This window comes from Phacochoerus africanus, chromosome 4 (assembly GCF_016906955.1).
Source record: "Phacochoerus africanus isolate WHEZ1 chromosome 4, ROS_Pafr_v1, whole genome shotgun sequence".
Lineage (NCBI taxonomy): Eukaryota > Metazoa > Chordata > Mammalia > Artiodactyla > Suidae > Phacochoerus > Phacochoerus africanus.
The window spans coordinates 33703947-33725515 of NC_062547.1; the positions used below are offsets into that span (position 1 = coordinate 33703947).

Genomic DNA, 21569 nt, shown 5'->3' on the forward strand with positions numbered 1-21569 from the left:
ACAAAAGCCTCATAATGCACAGGGTCCAATCCATTCTCAATAGTGTTGATAGAATAATCTTTTAAAAAGGCAAACTCAGGGGAGTTCCTGTCGTGCCTCAGCGGTTAACGAATCCGACTAGGAACCATAAGGTTGCAGTTCAATCCCTGGCCTTGCTCAGTGGGTTAAGGATCCGGTGTTGCCGTGAACTGTGGTGTAGGTTGCAGACGCGGCTCAGATCCCGCGTTGCTGTGGCTCTGGCATAGCCCAGCAGCTATGGCTCTGATTCGACCCCTAGCCTGGGAACCTCCATATGCCGTGGGAACAGCCCAAGAAATGGCAAAAAATACCAAAAAAAAAGGCAAACTTAATGGTCTCTAACCTCCACCTCCCTCTCCCACATCATCTTTCACCACTTCCTCTTTGTATCTTCAGCTCACCCAGTGGCTTATTTACAATCCTTCATTCTCACCATACTCCTACCTAGCATAAAACCTTTACATATGTTCTCTCTTCTCTCTGAAGTGAAATCAGCATCCATTTATAATAAAAACTCTCAACAAAGTTGGTATAAAGGGAACATACCTCAACATAATACAGAACATATATGACAAGCCCACAGCTAATACAATATTCAATGATGAGAAGCTAAAAGCATTTCCTCTAAGATCAGGAACAAGACAGGGATACTCACTCTCACCATTTTTATTCAACCCAGTTTTGTAAGTCATAGCCACAGCAAACAGATAAAAAGAAATAAAACAAATCCAAATTAGAAAGGAAGGAGCAGAACTGTCACTGTTTGCAAATGACACAATACTATACATAGAAAATCCTGAAGATAACACCAAAAAAAAAACCCTACTAGAACTCATCAATGAATTCAGTAACATTAAAGGATACAAAATTAATATACAGAAATCTGTTGTGTTTCAATACATTAACAATTAACTATCAAAAGGAAATTAAGAAAACAATCCAATTTACAATCACATTAAAAAAAAAAAAATATCCAGGAAAAAATCTGGCTAAGGACGTAAAAGAACTCTACTCAGAAAACTATAAGACACTGAGGAAAGAAACAGAAAGAGATGTAAAGATATACTATGCTCATGAACTGAAAAAGTTAATGTTGTTAAAATAAGAATGTTATTTAAGGCAATCTACAGATTCAGCACAATCCTTATCAAATACCAATGGCATTTTTCACAGAACTAGAACAAAGTATTCTAAAATTTGTATAGAAACACAAAAGACCCCAAATAGCCAAAACAGTCTTAAGAACAAATCTGGAGGTACCATGCTCCCTGATTTTGTAACTGAGCAGGACCCTAGGGGTCTTCCTGGACAGACCCTTTCCTCTGCTTTTCAGTTCCTCTCTGAAGTACCTAGATAACAGTATCTGATGAACATTTCCTGAGTAGTTTTACAAATGGTTAAACCCCCATCAAATGGGAGAAATTAACTACTTGATGACCATAAGCATAAAGCCCTCAGACCTACTGGAGACTGAGAATTAATAATGTTAATCCCTCTGATATCACCCTGTTACCTCATCATCAGCTAGAGACTTGTACACAATCTGATCACATATTCTTCTATTTCCCTCCATCACTTTGCCTTCGAAAATGCCTTCCTGAAACCCATCAAGGAATTCAGGTACTTTGAGCATTAGCTGCCCTGGACTCCTTCCTTCTCTGGCACCTTACAATAAATGCTGCATTTTCCTATGCTACAATCCAGTGTCAGCAGATTGACTTTACTGTGTATAGGTGAGGAGATCCAAGTTTGGTTCAGTAGCAATTTCAAACTATGCTACAAAGTGACAGTAATAAAAACAGTATGGTGCTAGCACAAAAACAGATATATAGATCAATGGAACAGAATAGAGAGCCCAGAAAGGGATCCACATTTATATGGATAACTAATCTACAGCAAATGAGGTAAATATATACAACAGAGAAAAGACAGCTTCTTCAAAAATAGTATTGGAAGAACTGGTCAGCTACATACAAAAGAGTCAAACTGGGCTACTTTCTCACACCATACACAAAAACAAATTCAAAATGGATTAAAGATTTTTTTTTTAGGGCTGCATCCACAGCACATGGAGGTTCCCAGGCAGAGGTCAAATTGGAGCTGTAGTTGCCGGCCTACACCACAGCCACATGAATGCAGGATCCGAGCCACATCTGTGACCTACACCACAGCTCATGGCAACGCCAGATCCTTATCCCACTGAGCAAGGCCAGGGATCAAACCTGCATCCTCATGGATGCTAGTCAGATTCATTAACCACTAAGCCACGACGGGAACTCTTGAATTAAAGGTTTAAACATAAGACCTGAAATCATAAAACTTCTAGGAAAAAAATAGGCATTATATTCTTAGACTTTGGTCTCAGTAACTGATGGATGTGTCTCTTTAGGCAAAGTCACAAAAGCAAACAAACAAATGGGACTACATCAAACTAAAAAGCTTTTGCACAGCAAAGAAAGCTATCAACAAAAGGAAAAGGCTATGTATTGAATGGAGGATGATATTTGAAAGGATATATCCAATAAGCAGTTAATATATAAAATATACAAAGAATTCATATTAATCAATATTTTTAAAAAACAATTAAAAATAGGCAGAGAATCTGAACATTTTCCCAAAGACAGACAGATGGCCAACAGGCACATGAAAAGATGCTTAAACATCACTAATTATTAGGAAATGCCAATAAAAACTACAAGACATCACCTCACACCTGTCAGAACGCATATTCTCAAGAAGATAACAAACAACAAATGTTGGCAAGGATGTAGACAAAAGGTAATACTTATACCCCGTTGATAGGAATGTAAATTGGTGCAGTCATTATGGAAAACAGTACAGAGATTCCTCAAAAAATTAAAAATAAAACCACCACAGGATCCAGCAATTCCACTCCTGGGTATTTATCCAAAGAGAACTCTGATTGGAAAATATATATGTACCCCTATGTTTACTGCAGCATTATTTACAATAGCCAAGATATGGATGCAATCCAAGTGTCCATGAACAGATAAATGGATAAAGAAGATGTGGTATATATACATATAATGGAATCACACTCAGCCAAAAAATAATGACGTAATGCCATGTGTAACAACATGGATGTACCTAGAGAGAGTCTTATACTAAGTGAAATTCATCAGAAAAAACAAATACTGTATGATTTCACTTAAATGTGGAATCTAAAATCAAAACAAATAAGGAAACATAACAGAAACAGGCTCACAGATACAGAGAGCAAACAAGTAGTGCCAGAGAGGAGGGGGTTCAAAGGAGGAGAGAAATAAGCAACAGCAGAAAGACTAAAAGGGCTCCCAGAAATACACAGCCATGTAGGGATTTAGGGAAGGGAGAAATTAAGGCACTTAGAAAATCATTCATATAGAACAGAATAAGAACGAATATTCAGAATGACTACCTTAAGTCAATTAAGAAAAGTTTAATTCAGATGCATAGACTCTATATGGTAAGTAAAGCTACATTTTGGAAATACTTAGAAGACTTTGTACCCAAGAACCAATACAAAAGAAATGAACAAAAAGTTACAGCACTTAAAGTAATAACTGGAGTACCTAATCATTTTAACTTAAAATCAAATATAACTGTTCAAAATGATTTACTGGTTTATTGTTTAACTAATTAATTCTTGGTCTTCCGTTATGACAGAAGTTCAGTAAAAAGTATCAGAAACCAGCATTATTGTGGTTAACATCCTAAACTGACATAATGAGCTAAAGAGGAATGCAGTATTGAATCTTACTTAAAATGAAAATTAATACCTTGCTTTTAATATGATACAAATGAATGTCTGTTTATATCATAAAATCCCCTACTTTGTGGATATGATTATATATTAACTCAAAAGAGTTTGCTCCTCTCTCAGCAAAATGAGTATCCCTAAAATGGATTACCTTCGACATAACATTTACTATTAGTTCCGTTAACAATATTAATAACATAAGCTACCAATCCTGCCATTCAGGCTGCCTTTCCCTTACCTCCTTTAGGAAACTCTAAGCTATTTGTGAGGGGCGGGGGGGGGGGGGGGGGGCAGCAGGGCTGCCAGCTCATATTCTTTGTTTTTTCAAGTAGAAGAAAAACTTGTACCTTTCTGTTGTATGAATGACTGTATTCACCAAAAGTTCGTATGTTAAAACCCTAACCCCCCAAAGATGATGGTATTAGGAAGTATAGATTTGGTAGGTACCTAAATCATAAGGGTAGAACATGTGAGCACACAGCAAGAAGACACCTGCTATGAAACAGGAAAGGGCATTCACCAGACTATTCTGGCACTATGATCCTGGACTTACAACCTACAGACTGCAACAAATAAATTTTTTTAATTTTTTTTTTTTCCTATTTTCTTGGGCTGCTCCCGCGGCATATGGAGGTTCCCAGGCTAGGGGTCAAATCAGAGCTGTAGCCGCCGGCCTACACCAGAGCCACAGGAACGCAGGATCCAAGCCGCATCTGCAACCTACACCACAGCTCACGGCAACGCCAGATTGTTAACCCACTGAGCAAGGCCAGACATCGAACCTGCAACCTCATGGTTCCTAGTCGGATTCATTAACCACTGAGCCACGACAGGAACTCCCAAATTTCTGATGTTTACAAACTACCCACTCCATGGCACTTTCTTATAGCAGCCCTAATGGACTATGACATACCAACTGGGAAGTCAGTAAATATTGATTAAATTAGCCACAACCAAACACTTTTATTTATATGGTTACATCTTCAGAATGGTAAGTTCTTTCATTAATTATTTATAAAAAATAATTTTTGGATTTTTCTCCATGTATAATTATAAAATCGAATCTGTCAATTTAGTTACCTTGGATGTAATAAAAAAAAATTCAGAACAGAACACACTGAAAACAAAAAAAATGAACAAAAAAAATGTCAGTTTTAGATGGATAATTTAACTGCAAAAGGCTCAGAAATAATAAATACATTCAACATAATCAGGTAAGAATAGTGTAAATTCACAAATAGAAGATTCTACAGGAAATGGAGAATTTGACAATACCACCACTTCTCACCCCTGACTTTCAGAAGATATAGTCACATTAAGCGAAACCAATTGATTATCTCTAAGTTTTTCAAATAATTTCTAACACTTACTTTGAATAAATCCTGAAACAAAATATTTTATTTTGTATGTTATCAGTCATGCATTTAAGTTAATGGTCCTTCAGAGGAAAACAATAACTTTAGAAAAACCTGGGCAGTTTCTATTATTAACATGATGTTACAAAAATATTAAACCAAGAAAACATTATAAAACAGTCTCTCTTGTAGTTATCAATGTCCTCACTTTGCATTTAAGTTCTAAAGTAGTCCCTAGCAAGAAAAGTTGGTTTCATGTTAATTCACTAAAGTGGTCTGCTCTTTTGATCATTAAAATTGGAGCAATATCAAGCCTCTCTATTCGAAAATGTTGGTTTCACACATATTACTCAAAGAAGAAATCATCTTGGTGATAATACTCTGTACTGGTAGAAAAGTTAGTCTTCTAAGATGATTTTTGAAGATCATTTTTTAATTGGGGAAGGGTAGATTACTGAATTTGCTTTAATTCTTTCATAATTTCTGCTACAAAGGAAGAGTAAAATCAAAACCATGAGAGAAGACATAAGGTAAAGAGTTGCTGGAAAAAGAAGGAAAACATATAAAGATAGAAATTCATGAACTTTCTTTAGTATTAACATTGCTCCTTGAAAACATCTTCTTTTGGTTTCCTCCCTTTAACAGCACCTTTTCCCTCTATCTTCATTTCTAAGATTCAGTCACTTGATGGCTCTAGTCAATTTATCTTATACCTTTCTTTGACCAATTTATTCCCCTCTCCTGCCATTACAAATAGAAGATCTCCTTGACAGATGAAAGATCAATTTGGGAAGAAGCTGTGAAAAACCAGTGAGCTGACCACTGAGATAGGCCAGGACTCTATCGTGATAAAAGCAGCATAAAGTGCTCCAAATGACTAATCACTGACACAGTCCCTAGTGTGCCCAGCAAGCTTGCGATCTATGCTCTAGGTACACAAGACCAAACTAGCTGATCTAAAGGGTTAAGAGGCCTAATACAGGTCCTGAAGATTTTGTAGGCTGACCACTAGATACATGAGAACTAATACTGATGGTGAAGAGAAAAAAAGCATACCACATAATCTGATTATTACCTAGAAGCATTCAAGTCCAATCAGTATCATTTATTGCTACATGGTTCTAGTAAAACAGAAGCATTGGACATATTTCCTCCTCTTCTTTCTGCATTTAACATCATACTTTGTACAAAATGATGCTGAAATCAGCACTAATGAAAAGCACAGACAACAATATATTAAAGTGCTTTGCAAACAGTAAATTCTTTTACAGTTTTAGGTTGTTGTTAATAACATTCGTTCCAGAATACATTGGCCTCATGTGAAAAATTCTTCATCTTTATGAATATATTCAATATCCAGAGTTAACTTCTTTTGCTTTTCAAAAAGGAAAAAAATACACAACAAAAAAAAAGAACTGGCTTTTTTTTCTGGAAATTTAATTATAAATACAGAAAAATACTGTGTACCACACAGAGTAAATGAATATGACAAGGACAAAATATACCCTTAAAACTAGTACATAATGCAATATAACAGCATCTGATATTAAAGATGGAAACAAACCAAACAAAAAGTTTATACAGAATAAGAAAGTAAATAACTATAACAAATGCATATAAATACTTTCTGAAATAACATTCATCAAAATAAACAAAATCTTTAAATGAACATTACCTCCTGGTAAATAATATTCATTTCATCCAAAGTAGACAAAAACTAGCACCAATGAAAAAGAAGAAAGAGAATTCACAAATCATTACAAGATGAGTCATATAAAGCTTTGCAACTTGGTTTATTATTAAAAAAATTTAAATATGCTACTTACAGCTAAGTAGTTTGTTACATGAGGAGAAGGTAGTAGAAGAGTAAAATAAAATGTTATTAGAACTCACAAGGTCAAGGTACACTTCCTACCACTCTTATAAAAATAATATGGGACCTAGAAAAACAATAGGAAAAGACAGAACCACTGGACCTAGCCTCTTGCAGTAACTATGATTAGACTATTGATCAGGGTCTAGTGCTGACCTAAATAGAGAGTAACCAGTACTCAGGATGACTCATGCAAATGTGCTTTATGAACAGAAAAATCTCACTTATTTCTCCTTTTTCTTTCTACGAGCTTCCCTTAGAGAATGGACCTTTGTTTTCTTCCTGGGTCTCAATTTACTGAACCAGAATGGCTCAAATTAATTTTAAAATTGAGTACATATATTTGACTTTTGGAAAGGAAAGATTATTTTTTGCAACCATGAGACCACATTTATTTGGGAGTTAAACCAGAAACTGTAATTCCTAATTACCTTTTAAGTTGAATTAAAAACAAACAAAAAAACCCTTAAATTCTTATATTTTAATAGCAAGAAATGTAGTAAAGATTCGGCTTGCTGGACTAGAAAAAGATCATATTATAAGAAGATAATTTAAAGATACTGGATAGGCAAAAGAATCAACTGTTAGTCTTATTTATCCAATATCCTTTGTTTATAATTTGCTTCTAAATTCTAATGAAGACAATTTTATAAAGTGATAAAAATGCATTAATTCACTGGTAGAAAAGCAAGAATATTCTCATGGATACTGAACTTATCAGAGAGAGTGTATATACCTTCAAGAAATATGCTGCAATTACTAAAGATTTAAATGTGAAAACTAATGTGTTATATATAGTTACTTATAAAAATGTGTATAAAAATCCATATATGTAAAATAAATATTTTAACTAGTACCTCATCATTATGGGAAAATAAACATGAACAAAGTATTCTTCTTTTAGTTATAAATGATGTATTTACTTCTACAACTCTAAAGAATTGTTCAAGAAGCTAATATTTGGGGCACGACTGAGTAGCTCATTAAGGTGAAGACCTTATTTCTTTATATAGGCCAAATAAAATCTGAAAAAATAACCAGAAAAGTCATTTCTGCATCAATTTTTCATATTTTATAACATTATATGAACAAGCATTTTATAAACATTAAATATATACATTCTCACTAGAGAAAATATGCTAAATTTACCTCTGAAATCCATATCCTGTATACTTTGCCCCCAAACTCTAAGGAATTTCTAAATCTGATACTTTGAGTAAGATGGGTTTAGCTAATATTGATAAAGTGGAGTTTTAATAACAAAAAGTTTGATAAAAATTTACTTAAGTGAATATAAGAATTTAATATTTAATTGTCTAATTATTTTCTGTTTACTACTGATGACTCCCTGAAAGATTTTAAATATCTTAACAATAGTTTGTAAAATGTTCATCACATCACTGGGTAGTGCAGGTTACCTATAAATGCTAATAGCCAAAATATCAGATAACAGATTAAATAAATATGGTACTAATAAAACACCGCATATAATCAACACAAAGCTAATAATGAAATCCAATATTAATGTGATTTTAAAATACATATTAAAGACATACTTTACAAGTACACATAGAAAAATATCTACAAGAAATATAGAATCTGCAACAGTAAAAGACAAAACAACAATATTCACTGTACTTGAATGTCTGCATATAATTATAAAACAAGCATCTATTTTAGAAACCATAAATTAACGTAAAAAGAAGTGTGTTTTCTTCAAAACAGTAACTTGCTTTTTTAAAAGAAATTTTCATTATGCTAAAATACACATAACATAAAACTTACTATCTTAATGTTTCAAGCGTACATTCCAGTGGTAGGTATTAAACACATTTGTAATATTGTGCAATCATCTATACCACCCATATACATAACTCATTTATCTTTTCAAATTTAGTATCTATATGAATTAAACTATAACCCCTCATTCGCCTCTTCCCTAGCGCTTGGAAACCACCGTTTAATTTCTGCCTCTATGATTTTGACTACATTAAGTGCCTCATATAAGTGGAATGATACAATATATGTCTTTCTGTGCCTGGCTGATTCACTTAAAGGCAAAATGTCCTCAAGGTTCATCCATGCTGTAGCATACTGAAGAATTTCTTCCCTTTTTAAGGCTAAATGATACCCCATTTTATGTATATGCCACATTTTGCTTCTCTCTTCATCCATCAATGAACACTTGGGTTAACTGCATGTTCTAGGTATTGTGAATAATGCTGCTATGAACATGGGTATACAAACATCATTTCAAGACATTTCTTTCAATTCTTTTGAGTATGTACCCAGAAATGGAACTGCTGAATCATATAATATTCTACTTTAAGTTTTCTGAATAGCCCACATACTGCTTTTCAGAGCAGCTCTATCATTTTACATTCCCACCAACAGTGCACAGAAGTTCCAATTTCTCCATATCTTCACCAACACTTCTCTGATATTTTGATAGTAGTCATTATAATGGCAAGCGGGTAGTTTCCCACTATAGTTTTGATTTGCACTTCCCTAAAGATTAGTGAGACTGAACATCATTTCATATCCTTAATGGCCATTTGCATATCCTCTTTGGAGAAATGTTTGTTCAAGTCCTTTGACCATTTTTGAATCAGGTTGTTTGTTCTGTATTGTTGAGTTTTAAACACACTCTATATAATCTGGATATTAAGCCCTTATCAGAAATGTGACTTGCAAATGTTTTCTCCCATCCTTTGTCATCTTTTTTACCTGTGGATAGTGTCTTCTGATACATATCTTTTTAACATTTTTATGAAGTACGATTTATCTATTTTCTTTTCCTACCTGTCCTTTGGTGTTATATCCAAAAAATAACTGTCAAGTCCAATGTAATGAAGTTTTTATCCTACGTTTTCTACTAAGAGTGTTATGATTTTAGGTTATATGTTTAGATCTTTGAACTTCTTTTGGGGGGGGGGGGCTGCACCCATGGCACATGGAGGTTCCCAGGCTAGGGGTCTAATTGGAGCTGTAACCTTTGGCCTACACCACAGCCACAGCACTGCCAGATCTGAGCCGTGTCTGTGACCTACACGACAGCTTATGGCAACACCAGATCCTTAACCCACTGAGCAAGGCCAGAGATCAAATCTGCAATCTCATGGTTCCTAGTCAGATTTGTTTCCGCTGTACCACGATGGAAATGCCTGATCATTTTAAGCTAATTTTTTTTGTGGTGTTAGACAAAAATCCAACTTCACTATTCTGTATGTGGATATCCAATTTTCCTTGCATCATTTGTTTAAAAGACTGTCCTTTCCCCATTGAATGATCTTGGTTCCTCTGTCAAAAATTATTTGACTACATATGAGAGGGTTTATTTTGGGTTGTTTTCTATTCCACTGGTTCATATGTTTTATTTTATGCCAGTACCACACCATTGGTTACTGTACTTCTGAGTAAGTTTTGAAATCAGGAAGTTATAAGTCCTCCAGGTTGTTCTTTTTCAGGAGTGTTTTGACAATTCAGGGTCCCTTCAGATTTCATATGAATTTTAGGATAGGTTTTACTATTTCTACAGAAAACATCATTGGGATTTTGGAACAAATTTCATTGAATTTGTAGGTTTCTTTGGGTGATACTGATATTTTAACTACAGTAAATATTCTAATCTGTAAACACAGGATGTTTCTCTTATGTCTTAATTTTTCAGAAATGTCTTATGGTTTTAATTGTACAAGTCTTTCACCTCGTTGGTTAAACTTATTCCTAAAATTTTTTTTTCCTTTTGATGCTATTGTAAATGGAACCGTTTCATAATTTCTTTTTCAGATTATTGACTGTTCACGTATTTTGATTATTATGTCCTGCCTTTATATCCTGGTATTTAACTGAATTCAATTACCAGTTCTTCAGGTTTTGTTTCTATTTTTGTTTTTTTTTGTGGAATCTGTAGGGTTTGCTATGTATAAGATGCTATTATCTGGAGAGATAATTTTACTTCCTCCTTCCCAATACGTATGGCTTTTCTTTCTTTTTCTTGGTCCAGCTAGAACTTCCAGTAGTATGCTGAATAGAACTGTTAAAAAAGAGCATCACTGCCTTGTTCCTGATCTTAGAAGAAACACTTTCAGTCTTTTATCAAGGGTATATTTACTGTGGGTTTTGCATATAAGATTTGTATTAGTTTGAGGTAGTTTCCTTCTACTTTGTTGAGTGCTTTTATCATGAAAGGGTGTTGAATTTTGCAAAATGCTTTTTTCTGCATCAATTAAGATGATCAATTTTTTCCCCTTCATTTTGTTGATGTGGCATATTACACAAGGATTTTTCTATGTTCAACCACCCTTGAATTCCAGGATAAATACCACTTGGTCACTGTGTATAATTCTGTTAATGTGCTGCTGAATTCTGTTTGCTAGTATTTGTTGAGGATTTTTGTGTGAATGTTTATGAGATTGGTCTGTAGTTTTCTTGTGGTGTCTTTGTCTGGAATTTGTACCAAGAAAATGCTGGCCTCAGAATGAGTTAGAAAGTATTCCCTACTCTTCGTGGCTTTTTTTGGAAAATTCTGAGAAGGGTTGATATTAATTCTTCTTTAAATGGTTGGTAGAATTCACCAGTGAAGCCATCAGGTTGAGGGGCTTTTCTTTGTCAAGATATTTTTGATTACTGATTCATTGTCTTTACTAGTTAGAGGTCTATTCAGATTTTCTCTTTGTGATTTGGTCTTTGCAGGTTTTATTGTTTCTAGGAATTTATCCATATAATCCAGGTAATCTGATTTATTGGCACACAACTGTTCACAATACTCTCATACAATTATTTCTATTTGTGTAAAATTGGTGTTTATGTCCTCATTTTCAATTTTGTGATTTGAGTCTTCTTTTTCCCTTAGTCCATCTAGCTAAGATTGTCCCTTCAGTTTAGTTTCACTAATTGTCTCCATTCTTTTTTTCCTTTGGGTTTTGTTCTTCTTTTCCTAGCTTCTTAAGTTGTAAAGTTACTGATTTGAGATCTTTCTTTTTAATGTAAGCATTTATAGCTATAAATTTCTCTCTTAGCGCTTCTTTGTCAGTGTGCCATAGTTTTGGCATATTGTGCTTTTGTTTTCACTCATCTCTAAGTATTTTCTAATTTCCCATGTGATTTCTTCATTGATCCATTGGTTGTTTTGAATGTATTGTTTGGGGAGTTCCTATTGTGGTTCGGTGAGTTAAGAACCCAACTAGCATCCATGAGGATGTGGACTCCATCCCTGGACCCGCTCAGTGGGTTAAGAATCTAGCATTGCCACAAACTGCAGCACAGATTGCAGATGTGGCTTGGATCTGGCATTGCTATAGCTATGGAGTAGGCCGACAGCTGCAGCTCTGATTTCTGATTCAACCCCCAGCCTGTTTCACATGCTGCAGGTGCAGACCTAAAAAAGAGAGAGAGAGAGAGAGAAAGAAAGAATATATTGTTTGTTTTTTAAAGGTGTTTAGTTTCCACAAATTCATAAATCTTCCACATTTTGTTGTTACTTATTTCCAATCACATCCCATTGTGACTGAAGATACTTTGTATGATATCTATATTTTAAAATCTATTGACTTAATTTACAGCATAACATACAATTTATCTCAGAAAATATCCCATATGTACTTGAGACAAACACACACACACACACACACACACACATATATATATAAATGCTATTGATGTTGAGCAAAGTATTCTGTACATATCTGTAATATCTAGTTGGTTTATTATGTTCAGTCCTCTACTTCCTTATTTATATTCTGATTGTGCTATAGACTATTGTGTGTGCGGTATTGAGGTCTATAACTAATATTGTAGCACTGTCCCTTTCTCCTTTCAATTCTGTCAGCTTTTGCTTCATATATTTTGATGGCCTGACATTAATACATATTTATAATTGCTTTATCCTCTTGCTGTATTGAACCTTTAATTAATATATTTATGGAGTGGATTAAGGATCCAGCATTGTCTCTGAGGTGGCTCGGGTCACTGCTGAAGCATGGCTTCCATCTCTGGCCTGATGCAGTGGGTTAAGAATCCGGTGTTGCTGCAGCTGTGGTGTAGGTCACAGCTGTGGCTCAGATTCAACCTCTGACTGGAGAACTTCCATGTGCTTAGGTGCAGCCCAAAAAATAAATAAATAAAATTTAAAAATATATATTTTAGTTTCTTATACACAAACACACATACATATACATAAAAAACTAAAAATACCCTTTCCATTTAATTAAAAATTATCTTACTACTTCTACTTAATTAAAAATTAAGCTGTGCTATTCCCATCGTGGATCATCAGAAACAAATCTGACTAGCATCCATGAGGATGCAGGTTCGATCCCTGGCCTCGCTCAGTGGGTTAAGGATCCAGCTTTGCCATGAGCTGTGGTGCAGGTGGCAGACATGGCTCAGATCCCAAGTTGCTGTGGCACAGGCCAGCAGCTGCAGCTCCAATTGGACCCCTAGCCTGGGAACCTCCATATGCCACAGGTGCGGCCCTAAAAAGACAAAAGACAAAAAAAAAATTAAGTTGAAATTCCAGGAAAACTTTAAAAAAACATAAAACTATTACATTTTATTTTTACCTGTGTAAATCCAAATTATGAGAAAAAATTAAAATTAAAAAAAGGATACCGACGTTAATTTCAAAGTTTTGCACTCAACAAAACACCTCACTATTATATAATGCATAATGGACTTTATAACAAGTAAACTACATTAAAAAATATTATTTAGTTTAAATTTGTTTATCTGCTTTGTATATGGAATAGATTATTTATTAGAGTGAGTTAAAAGAATGCCACTGTTAAAGTGTATAAAAACAGTATTCTATGGCTACACCACGGTACCTTTCAGGATAGAGAAACATAAAACATAGATCTTAACTCGGGGACATTAAATAAGCTAAGGGAAAATTTTACAGACTATACTAATTTTCAGAATTGTCAGGCAAAATATTTTGCCATCATATCATTTACAGATATCTAATGTCACCAATCATGAGAGTCATATCCAGTGTTGCTCACACCAGCTGGAGAGAGTCAATTGTACATATTTCTTCCTAATGCTACATGCAATGACAACAGGTGACTAGATGAAATGGACTGTGGTAGAAATGTGTATTTCATAGAAATCTGCAAACAAAATAAGGCAGGGTTGGAGTTCCTGTTGTGGCTCGGCGGTAACAAACCAAACTAGTATCCATGAGCACACAGGTTCGATCCCTGGCCTCACTCAGTGGGTTAGGAATTCGGTATTGCTGTGAGCTGCGGTGTAGCTCACAGACACAGTTCAGATCTAGCATTGCTGTGGTGCTATGGTGCCTGCAGCTGCAGCTCTGACTCAGCCCCTAGTCTGGGAACTTCCATATGCTGCACATGTAGCCCTTAAACAAACAAACAAACAAACAAACAAAAAAGGCAGGGTTTTTGTTTTCTTTTGTTTTAAATCCAAACCCCACCCTGACCCACATACCAGGTGTTAAATATTTACCAGTACAATACTGGAATTATCACACTCCTCAAGGTATTTTGATACAAAATCACTTAAATAGCTACATGATGCTTTAATACAGAAACATTTTCCAAATAGACAATGGTAGAACGCACTGTAAAATAAAAAATTTGCTTCCACGAAGGCTATATGTTAAAAAATAAAAGAGAGAAAACACTACTTCTTGACACCATCCATTCCATAGGAAATTTAAATAGTTCTTTCTTTAGGAAATCAAAATGCATCTCTCAACATGAGCTATGGTACTGGTCCTGTCTCTTATACACGTTCCTAACTTTTTCAGTAATTTGAGATCAAACAAAATAAACTCCCCCTTTCTGTGATCAAGCATTCGTTACTATTTAAAGAGAGTAAACCTATAGTTCTAAGATTTTTTTCTTTGATATTTACTCTCCATTTAAAGATTGTAAAGATTTAAAGAAAAATAAGTGAAATACTGCTACTGATGTTAAGAAAAATCCATTATATAGAGCATAATGCATTTTTATAAAGAAAATTATCATATACCATGACAACTCTGGCAAATCAAGTAATAATGAAGTTAACCTTAAATATCAGAATATCAAAATAGATAACTTATGCTGAATATATAGAAACACAACTTTACAACCTTAGTCTGATATTTTTCATAATCTATTTTGTGTAAGTTAGATACCAGCTCATTTTCTCAGTTCTTGAATCTGTTCCTTTATCAGATTTCTCCAGTTACTTCATTAGACTGGGCTTGCCACACTGAAGCTGGAATCATACAAAAGACTTGAAACCCAGAGTTCCAACTGTGTGGGGCAGTGGATTAAGAATCCAGTTGCAGTAGTTCAGGTGACTGTGGAGGTGTGGGTTTGATCCCATGCCTAGCACAGTAGGTTAAAGGATTTGGTATTGCCATAGCTGCAGCATGGGTTGCAGCTGTGGCTTAGATTCCACCCCTGGCCCAGGAACTTCCACATTCCATGGGTGTGACCATTAAAAAAAAAGTCTTGAGCCTAAGAAGCTACCTCAGTAACCAAGAGACATTCTCTTCATCTGTGCCTCATAGCTGTCCTCCAGTTTACTTTGACTTTTATTTGTTCCCTTAAAAACCATTACAAACCCAACATGTTATAGTCCTTGTGCTAGGCACTGGCAATATAATGATATAATGGCAGACAAGATAAGTAAGTCCATGACTTCATGGAGGGCAGTCTGTTAGAAGAAACATACACCGAACAAATAATTCATTAAAAATTATGTTATTATAAGTGTTAGGAAAGAAAATCATGTTAATTCATGAATGTATTAACAGGGAGACTGGCCTCCTCTGGAGACTCAGAAAAAGCTTCCCTGAAAAACTGAAGTATGACTCAAAACCTGAAGAATGGTTCAGGCAGAGGAAACAGTACTTTTTCAGTTCCGGGCATGTTGGTTCCACCTTTGCTGGAACTTTTTTTTTCCAACTTTGCTGTCTTCTGGCATTTTTCTCTAGAATTTTATTGTATCTAAATATCAATAGTGACCCTTCCATCCCCATAATAGTAACAGCTAATGTTTACTGAGTTCATATGACTTGGAAGATATCATTCCAACAATTCACATAAATTGACTCATTTAACCCTCACAGTAACCGCAGGAGATAGATTATACTTTCTCATTTTACAGATGAGGAATCTGAGGTACAGAAATGGTAAGTTACTTGTACGAAATTACATAGCTACTGGTACTAGTCCTTGTTTAACCATCATGTCCCTCAAAACTTACCACTCTTACAGAAATCCTAAGACACCATGCTACATTAGCAATACTATTGGGCAAAGAATACCATTCTCCTCTATCCTCCAAACTGCTATCATCTTCAACTAGACAGATTATGTTTATTTCTCCAGATTTCAAAAATTAGGAATAAAAATTTGACCAAGGTAGCCTACACTAAAACATCTCCAAGAGCAAGAAAAATGTTTTTAGAGCAAGCAATACTTTTTTATAAAAAAGTTATTCACCCAGAATGTGAAATAATAAAAACTAGGCAAGGAAAAAGGATTAATTTATTCAATTCCTTCTGTACCTCCCAAGGAAGAACAAGACAAGAAATTTTTTTCTTTTAATTCAAACTGGAAAACATATTGCATATATTTGCAAAATTAAGTCAGTAGGTAGTGAATTGGCTATGATGCGGAAGAAACCCAAAAAATTACTTATTTTCTTTAAGTAGGCCCCTTTAGAATATTAATGAAAAGGAAATAATTATTAAATGACCAAAGCCTCACTCAAACCTGCATTTGGATATTTTTTAAAGTTCCTGCTATTATCAAAAGTTTCATTTGTAAATTAATCACTGAAGGTGATATGAAAAACAGTAATTAAGTGGATGATTGATACAAGTGAAGGTATGACTCATAGTTTGCAAAGGAGAATGATTTGGGGAAAAAGGCTCAGGAAGAAAAGCAGCAACTAATGGATTCTGGAAGAAATGAAGAACTTTTCTGTCCAAGGACTGTCACTAGTTCTTTATTACTTGAAGATTAAGGGAACAGTGAATAAAGCTGTCTGCCAGACAGCAGAAAAGGTAAGATATAACACTGTCTCTAAGTGTACCTCACATTAAAGTTCTCAGAAATAACATTCATAAAATTAAACTTTCTATAAAAAGTTACTAGAAAACCCAAGTCAAATCAGAACAATGGAGATGTCAAAATAAACCAACATTACACTTGTCAGGAACTTGAAAAGAATGAAACAGCAGGGTAGGTGAAGTTGTAGAATCGTCTAATTTTATTCCATTGGTTTCTGAAAAAAGGCAGATCCAAAAAACTGAACTACAAGGAGACTTAGTGGGTTTGTTTTTATTTGGTTGTTTTTATACTTTATGGGTGAGTGCAAAATAAATATCTGGTTTTTGCTACTAGATTTCAGCAAATTTACAATAAGCATTGGTTTCTGGTTCTAGAGATCAAATTCAAGCTATCAAATTCATTTCTGTTTTTACTATCTGCCCCTCTCCTCTCATGTATGTCTCAAATATATACTATATATACTATATTATATTATATTATGTCATAATAAATAATCTACGCCAGTCAGATTACTAACCCACTGTCCCAGAGTGGGAATTCCTAGCCTTTTCTTTTTGGATATTATATTACCTAAAATTTTTGTGATCACTTCATAGATTTTAAAGATTTTCATATCTAAGACCTCATACAATCCTGTCAGCAACACTATAAAAAAGGCAAGTATGACAGTTAATTTTCTATGTCAGCTGGACCATGGTACCCAGATATTGTCAAATATTATTTTGGATGTTTCTGTGAAGGTATTTTTTAGATAAGATTAACATTTATATTGCTGGACTGAGTAAAGCAGATTATCCTCCAAAATACAGATGAGCCTCATCCAATTGCTGCAAAACTGTAATAGAATAAACACTGACCTCCCTGGAACGAGCAGGAATTCTGCCAGCCAACTGCCTTTGGACTCAAACTGCAAGTCTTACCTGGGTCTCCAGCCTGCCAGCCTACTATGCAGAATCTGAATTTACCAATCCTCTATAATCATGTGAGTCAATTCTTTAAAATCAGTCAACCTCTATCTCCCCCCACCCCCCCATATCCAATCCCTCCAAACCCAACCCACACACACAACAATTCCTGTTGGTCCTGTTTCTCTGGAGAACTCTGAATAAGAAGCAGGGTAGTTGAAAACTAAGCCTAAGAAAATAGGGAACAAGAATTCAGAAGCTCACCTTTGTCTCTGGTCATTCCTGAAGATACTAAAATTCTGAAGAAGCTATACTAGAATTCAGTTTTCATACCCTAATCACTTTGCCAGCATAATGTACTTTTTCCTTTTAAAACTGGTATCTGACAAAACTAATCAACTCTGGAAAACAGTTGGCAGATTCTCAAAAGCTAGAGTTACATGACCCTTCAGTTCTATTCCTAGGTATATGCTTAAGAAAACAGAAAACATGTCCACACAAAAACTTGTACAAGAATGTTCACAGTAGCTTTATTCACAGTAGCCCAAAAGTAGAAACATAAATCTCATCAATTGATGAATGGACAAAAAAAAGGTCATATCCATACAATAGAACAATTCAGGAATAAAAAGAAATGAAGGGCCATTTCACACAACAACACAGTTAAATCTTGAAACATGCAGAATAAAAGAAGGGAGGCGCAAAAAGGTCACATATTTTATGAATTCATTAATAAGAAATATCCAGATTAGGCAAATCCATACAGACAAAAAAAAAGAAAAATAGATTAGTGGCTATCAGGGGCAAGGAAAAGGGGGCCAATGGGGAATGAATACTAATGGGTATGGGGTTTCCTATAGGAGTGATACAATTTTTCCTGCATTAGATAGTGATGATAATTGTACAATCCTGTGACCATACTAAAAACCACTGAATTGTACACCTTAAAATTGCGAATTAATATTCACTTAATAGTGAACTATATCTCAAAAACAAAGTGTTAGAAAATAAAAAAGTAATCAACTTACCTGACCTTTCTGTGGTGCCAAACAATGAACAACTTCATCCACCATTACTGGAATATGTAATTTAGTCATTGCTTCAGAATCTCTATCTTGAGATCTGTGTAACTCCTGAGCTCCAGTTTGATCTTCTTGCTCCTGGATTTCATTATATCTTTCTGCTGTAGCATGTATTTTTTTTGGCCAGACACCCAAATTAAATACGCCAGATTCCAACCAACATGAAAGAAATTTTTTATAGATTCTACAAAAATATGGGTATCGAAGCATTCTGTAGATCAACAAATCTAGAAAAAAATTTAAAATATCATGATTGTTGGATTTTTTTTTAAATAATGTTATAATACTTGAGGGAAAGCAAATTAGTATGCAATATTTAACAAGGAAAACAAATGTAAAATTCATCATCTCAAACAAGTAAAGGTGGCTACCCTCCTTACGCAAAGCTAGGAACCCAAGAGAACCCCAGAAGCTATCTGAAAATATAATTTTTCCTGTGCCCTGATAAGCTCTAAAACCATTACTGTTTTAACCATCAGAGATGTGAAAATTGATTAGTCATCATTTTTATGAAATATGCTTTTTGAATTTTAATTAAATCTAAAGAATGGGTTCAATGCATCAGAACTGTTCATTTGAAAAGGCTATCTAGATGACTCAAGGGATTATAAATATTATTTCATTTTAGGTTCATGTGGTCTTTTATTTCAAGTTCTTCTGATTGTTTTTCTCATGATACTAAATCTTCACCTTCAGTTTAACTTTAAGAAATTATCCCTGAAAGAAGACTATGCATATACAATAAAAAGAGAAGAAGGTGAAATTCTTCAGTCAATGAAATTCTTATAGATTTGTCATGGATATTTTCTAATGAGATCATCTCATCACGGCCTGTATAAGTGAAACACATTTTAAATTATAAGTTTATAAACACTACTATTCACTTTGGCATACACTATCCACTTTTTATTTTTCCTATCCACTTTTGTTTACTTGTCTGCTCCCTGCTCCCCAAAACAAGCAAATAATTGATACATTCTTTCCCTTTCTCTTAATTGCTTCATTTTATCCTATAAAATGGCACATGGAAGTTCCCAGGCTAGGGGTCCAATCAGAGCTGTAGCCACAGGCCTACACCAGAGCCACAGCAACACCAGATCCGAGCCGCATCTGTGACCTACACCACAGCTCACGGCAATGCTGGAGACTTAATGCACTGAGCAAGGCCAGGGATCGAACCTGCAACCTCATGGTTCCTAGTTGGATTCGTTAACCACTGAGCCACGATGGGAACTCCCTCATTTTTATATAATATCAATAAGATGTAATCTTGAAGATAATATGTCAACTTTTCCAAAGGCATAATTCACAGAATCATGTTGTAAATGTAACACAAAAAAATGTTGCCAAAAAAACAGAAATAAGTGTTTTATGTAAAATTTTGGATATTTGGCAGTAACAAATTAGCCAAATTATAAATTATGCCTTATGTTTTCCAGAAAGTTTACACAAGCCAAACTACAGTGTTTCTAACATATTTCAAAATAAAAGCTAACATTTATTGAGCACTAAGTACTGTTTACTACTCTAAGCACATCATATGTACCAATTCATTCAAACTTTACTCCAACTTTTAGAGGTAGGTACTATCTTACCTCCATTTTATAGATGAGGAAACAGAAATTGACCAAAAGGTCACAGTTGGAGAGCATAAAGCTGAGCTATAACACCAGCTCTCTATCCCCAGAACTTTTTATCTTAATCTATATGCCATAAACACAGCTAACTGGTTTTAATACATTCATATAATTGAATGATACTTTGATTATATTTACTATGTATTTGTAGTACCCTATGAATTATATTCTTTTTTTCTTTACAGAGACAGTATCTATTGCTTGGTCCTACTAAACTTGGAAATATATACGTGTATACTGTATGCTGTATATGTATACTGTGGAGCACCCAACACAGATGCAATATACAGCCCTAAATAGTAGAATCTGTAGTATTTAAACAATATGACCAATAATTTATTTTCCTTTGCCTATACAAGCAAGGAATGTAAACAATCTACACTGTATGTTCAGATTTTGACAATTTTTTTAAAAAGCAAGAAAACAAATAAAAATCCCACCAATTCCAATATTGGAATCAGAACAGCACAGAAAAAAAGGAAGTAGCACAGAAAAAATTCTTTTATCAGCATTTAATTTTTTCCCTTCTGCATTCTATTTCTTTGCATTTACTAAAATATATTCAAGGTACAAAGCCAGTATATTTATATGCACTAATTGGCTATTAATATGAGTAAACAAGGAGAAAAGACCTCAATAATTAACCTTGATCTTTGGTTGTTTCTTTGAGTATCTCTAAAAATGGAAGGGGGAGAGATCTAAAGGGGGTTCCTTCCCTTTTCTCTGCAGCCCAATCTACCAGATAACCCAGAGCACTCCTCAGTCTGCTAAGAACCAGCTACCCTAAGTGATTTAAGATAGTTTAAGTTCCCTCTGGTCACAGCAAAGAAGCAGGAAGTCAGGAAACCTAACCTCTAAGAGCCAAGTCTGTGGTTTCCTAGGTAAGCCATTTAACTTTTCTC

At 34.6% G+C, this 21569-nt stretch overlaps 1 protein-coding gene across 6 annotated transcripts in view; it reads right to left on the reverse strand.

Moving 5' to 3' along the window:
- METTL15 (methyltransferase like 15) overlaps positions 1–21569 on the reverse strand; it is a 204213-nt gene that overhangs the window by 179628 nt on the left and 3016 nt on the right. For all 6 annotated transcript variants that reach the window (XM_047776101.1, XM_047776103.1, XM_047776104.1 and 3 more), the window contains exon 3: positions 18977–19257. In XM_047776101.1, coding sequence (XP_047632057.1) covers positions 18977–19240 — 264 coding nt within the window. In that variant the 5' untranslated portion in view covers positions 19241–19257. The remainder of the gene's footprint in view (positions 1–18976; positions 19258–21569) is intronic.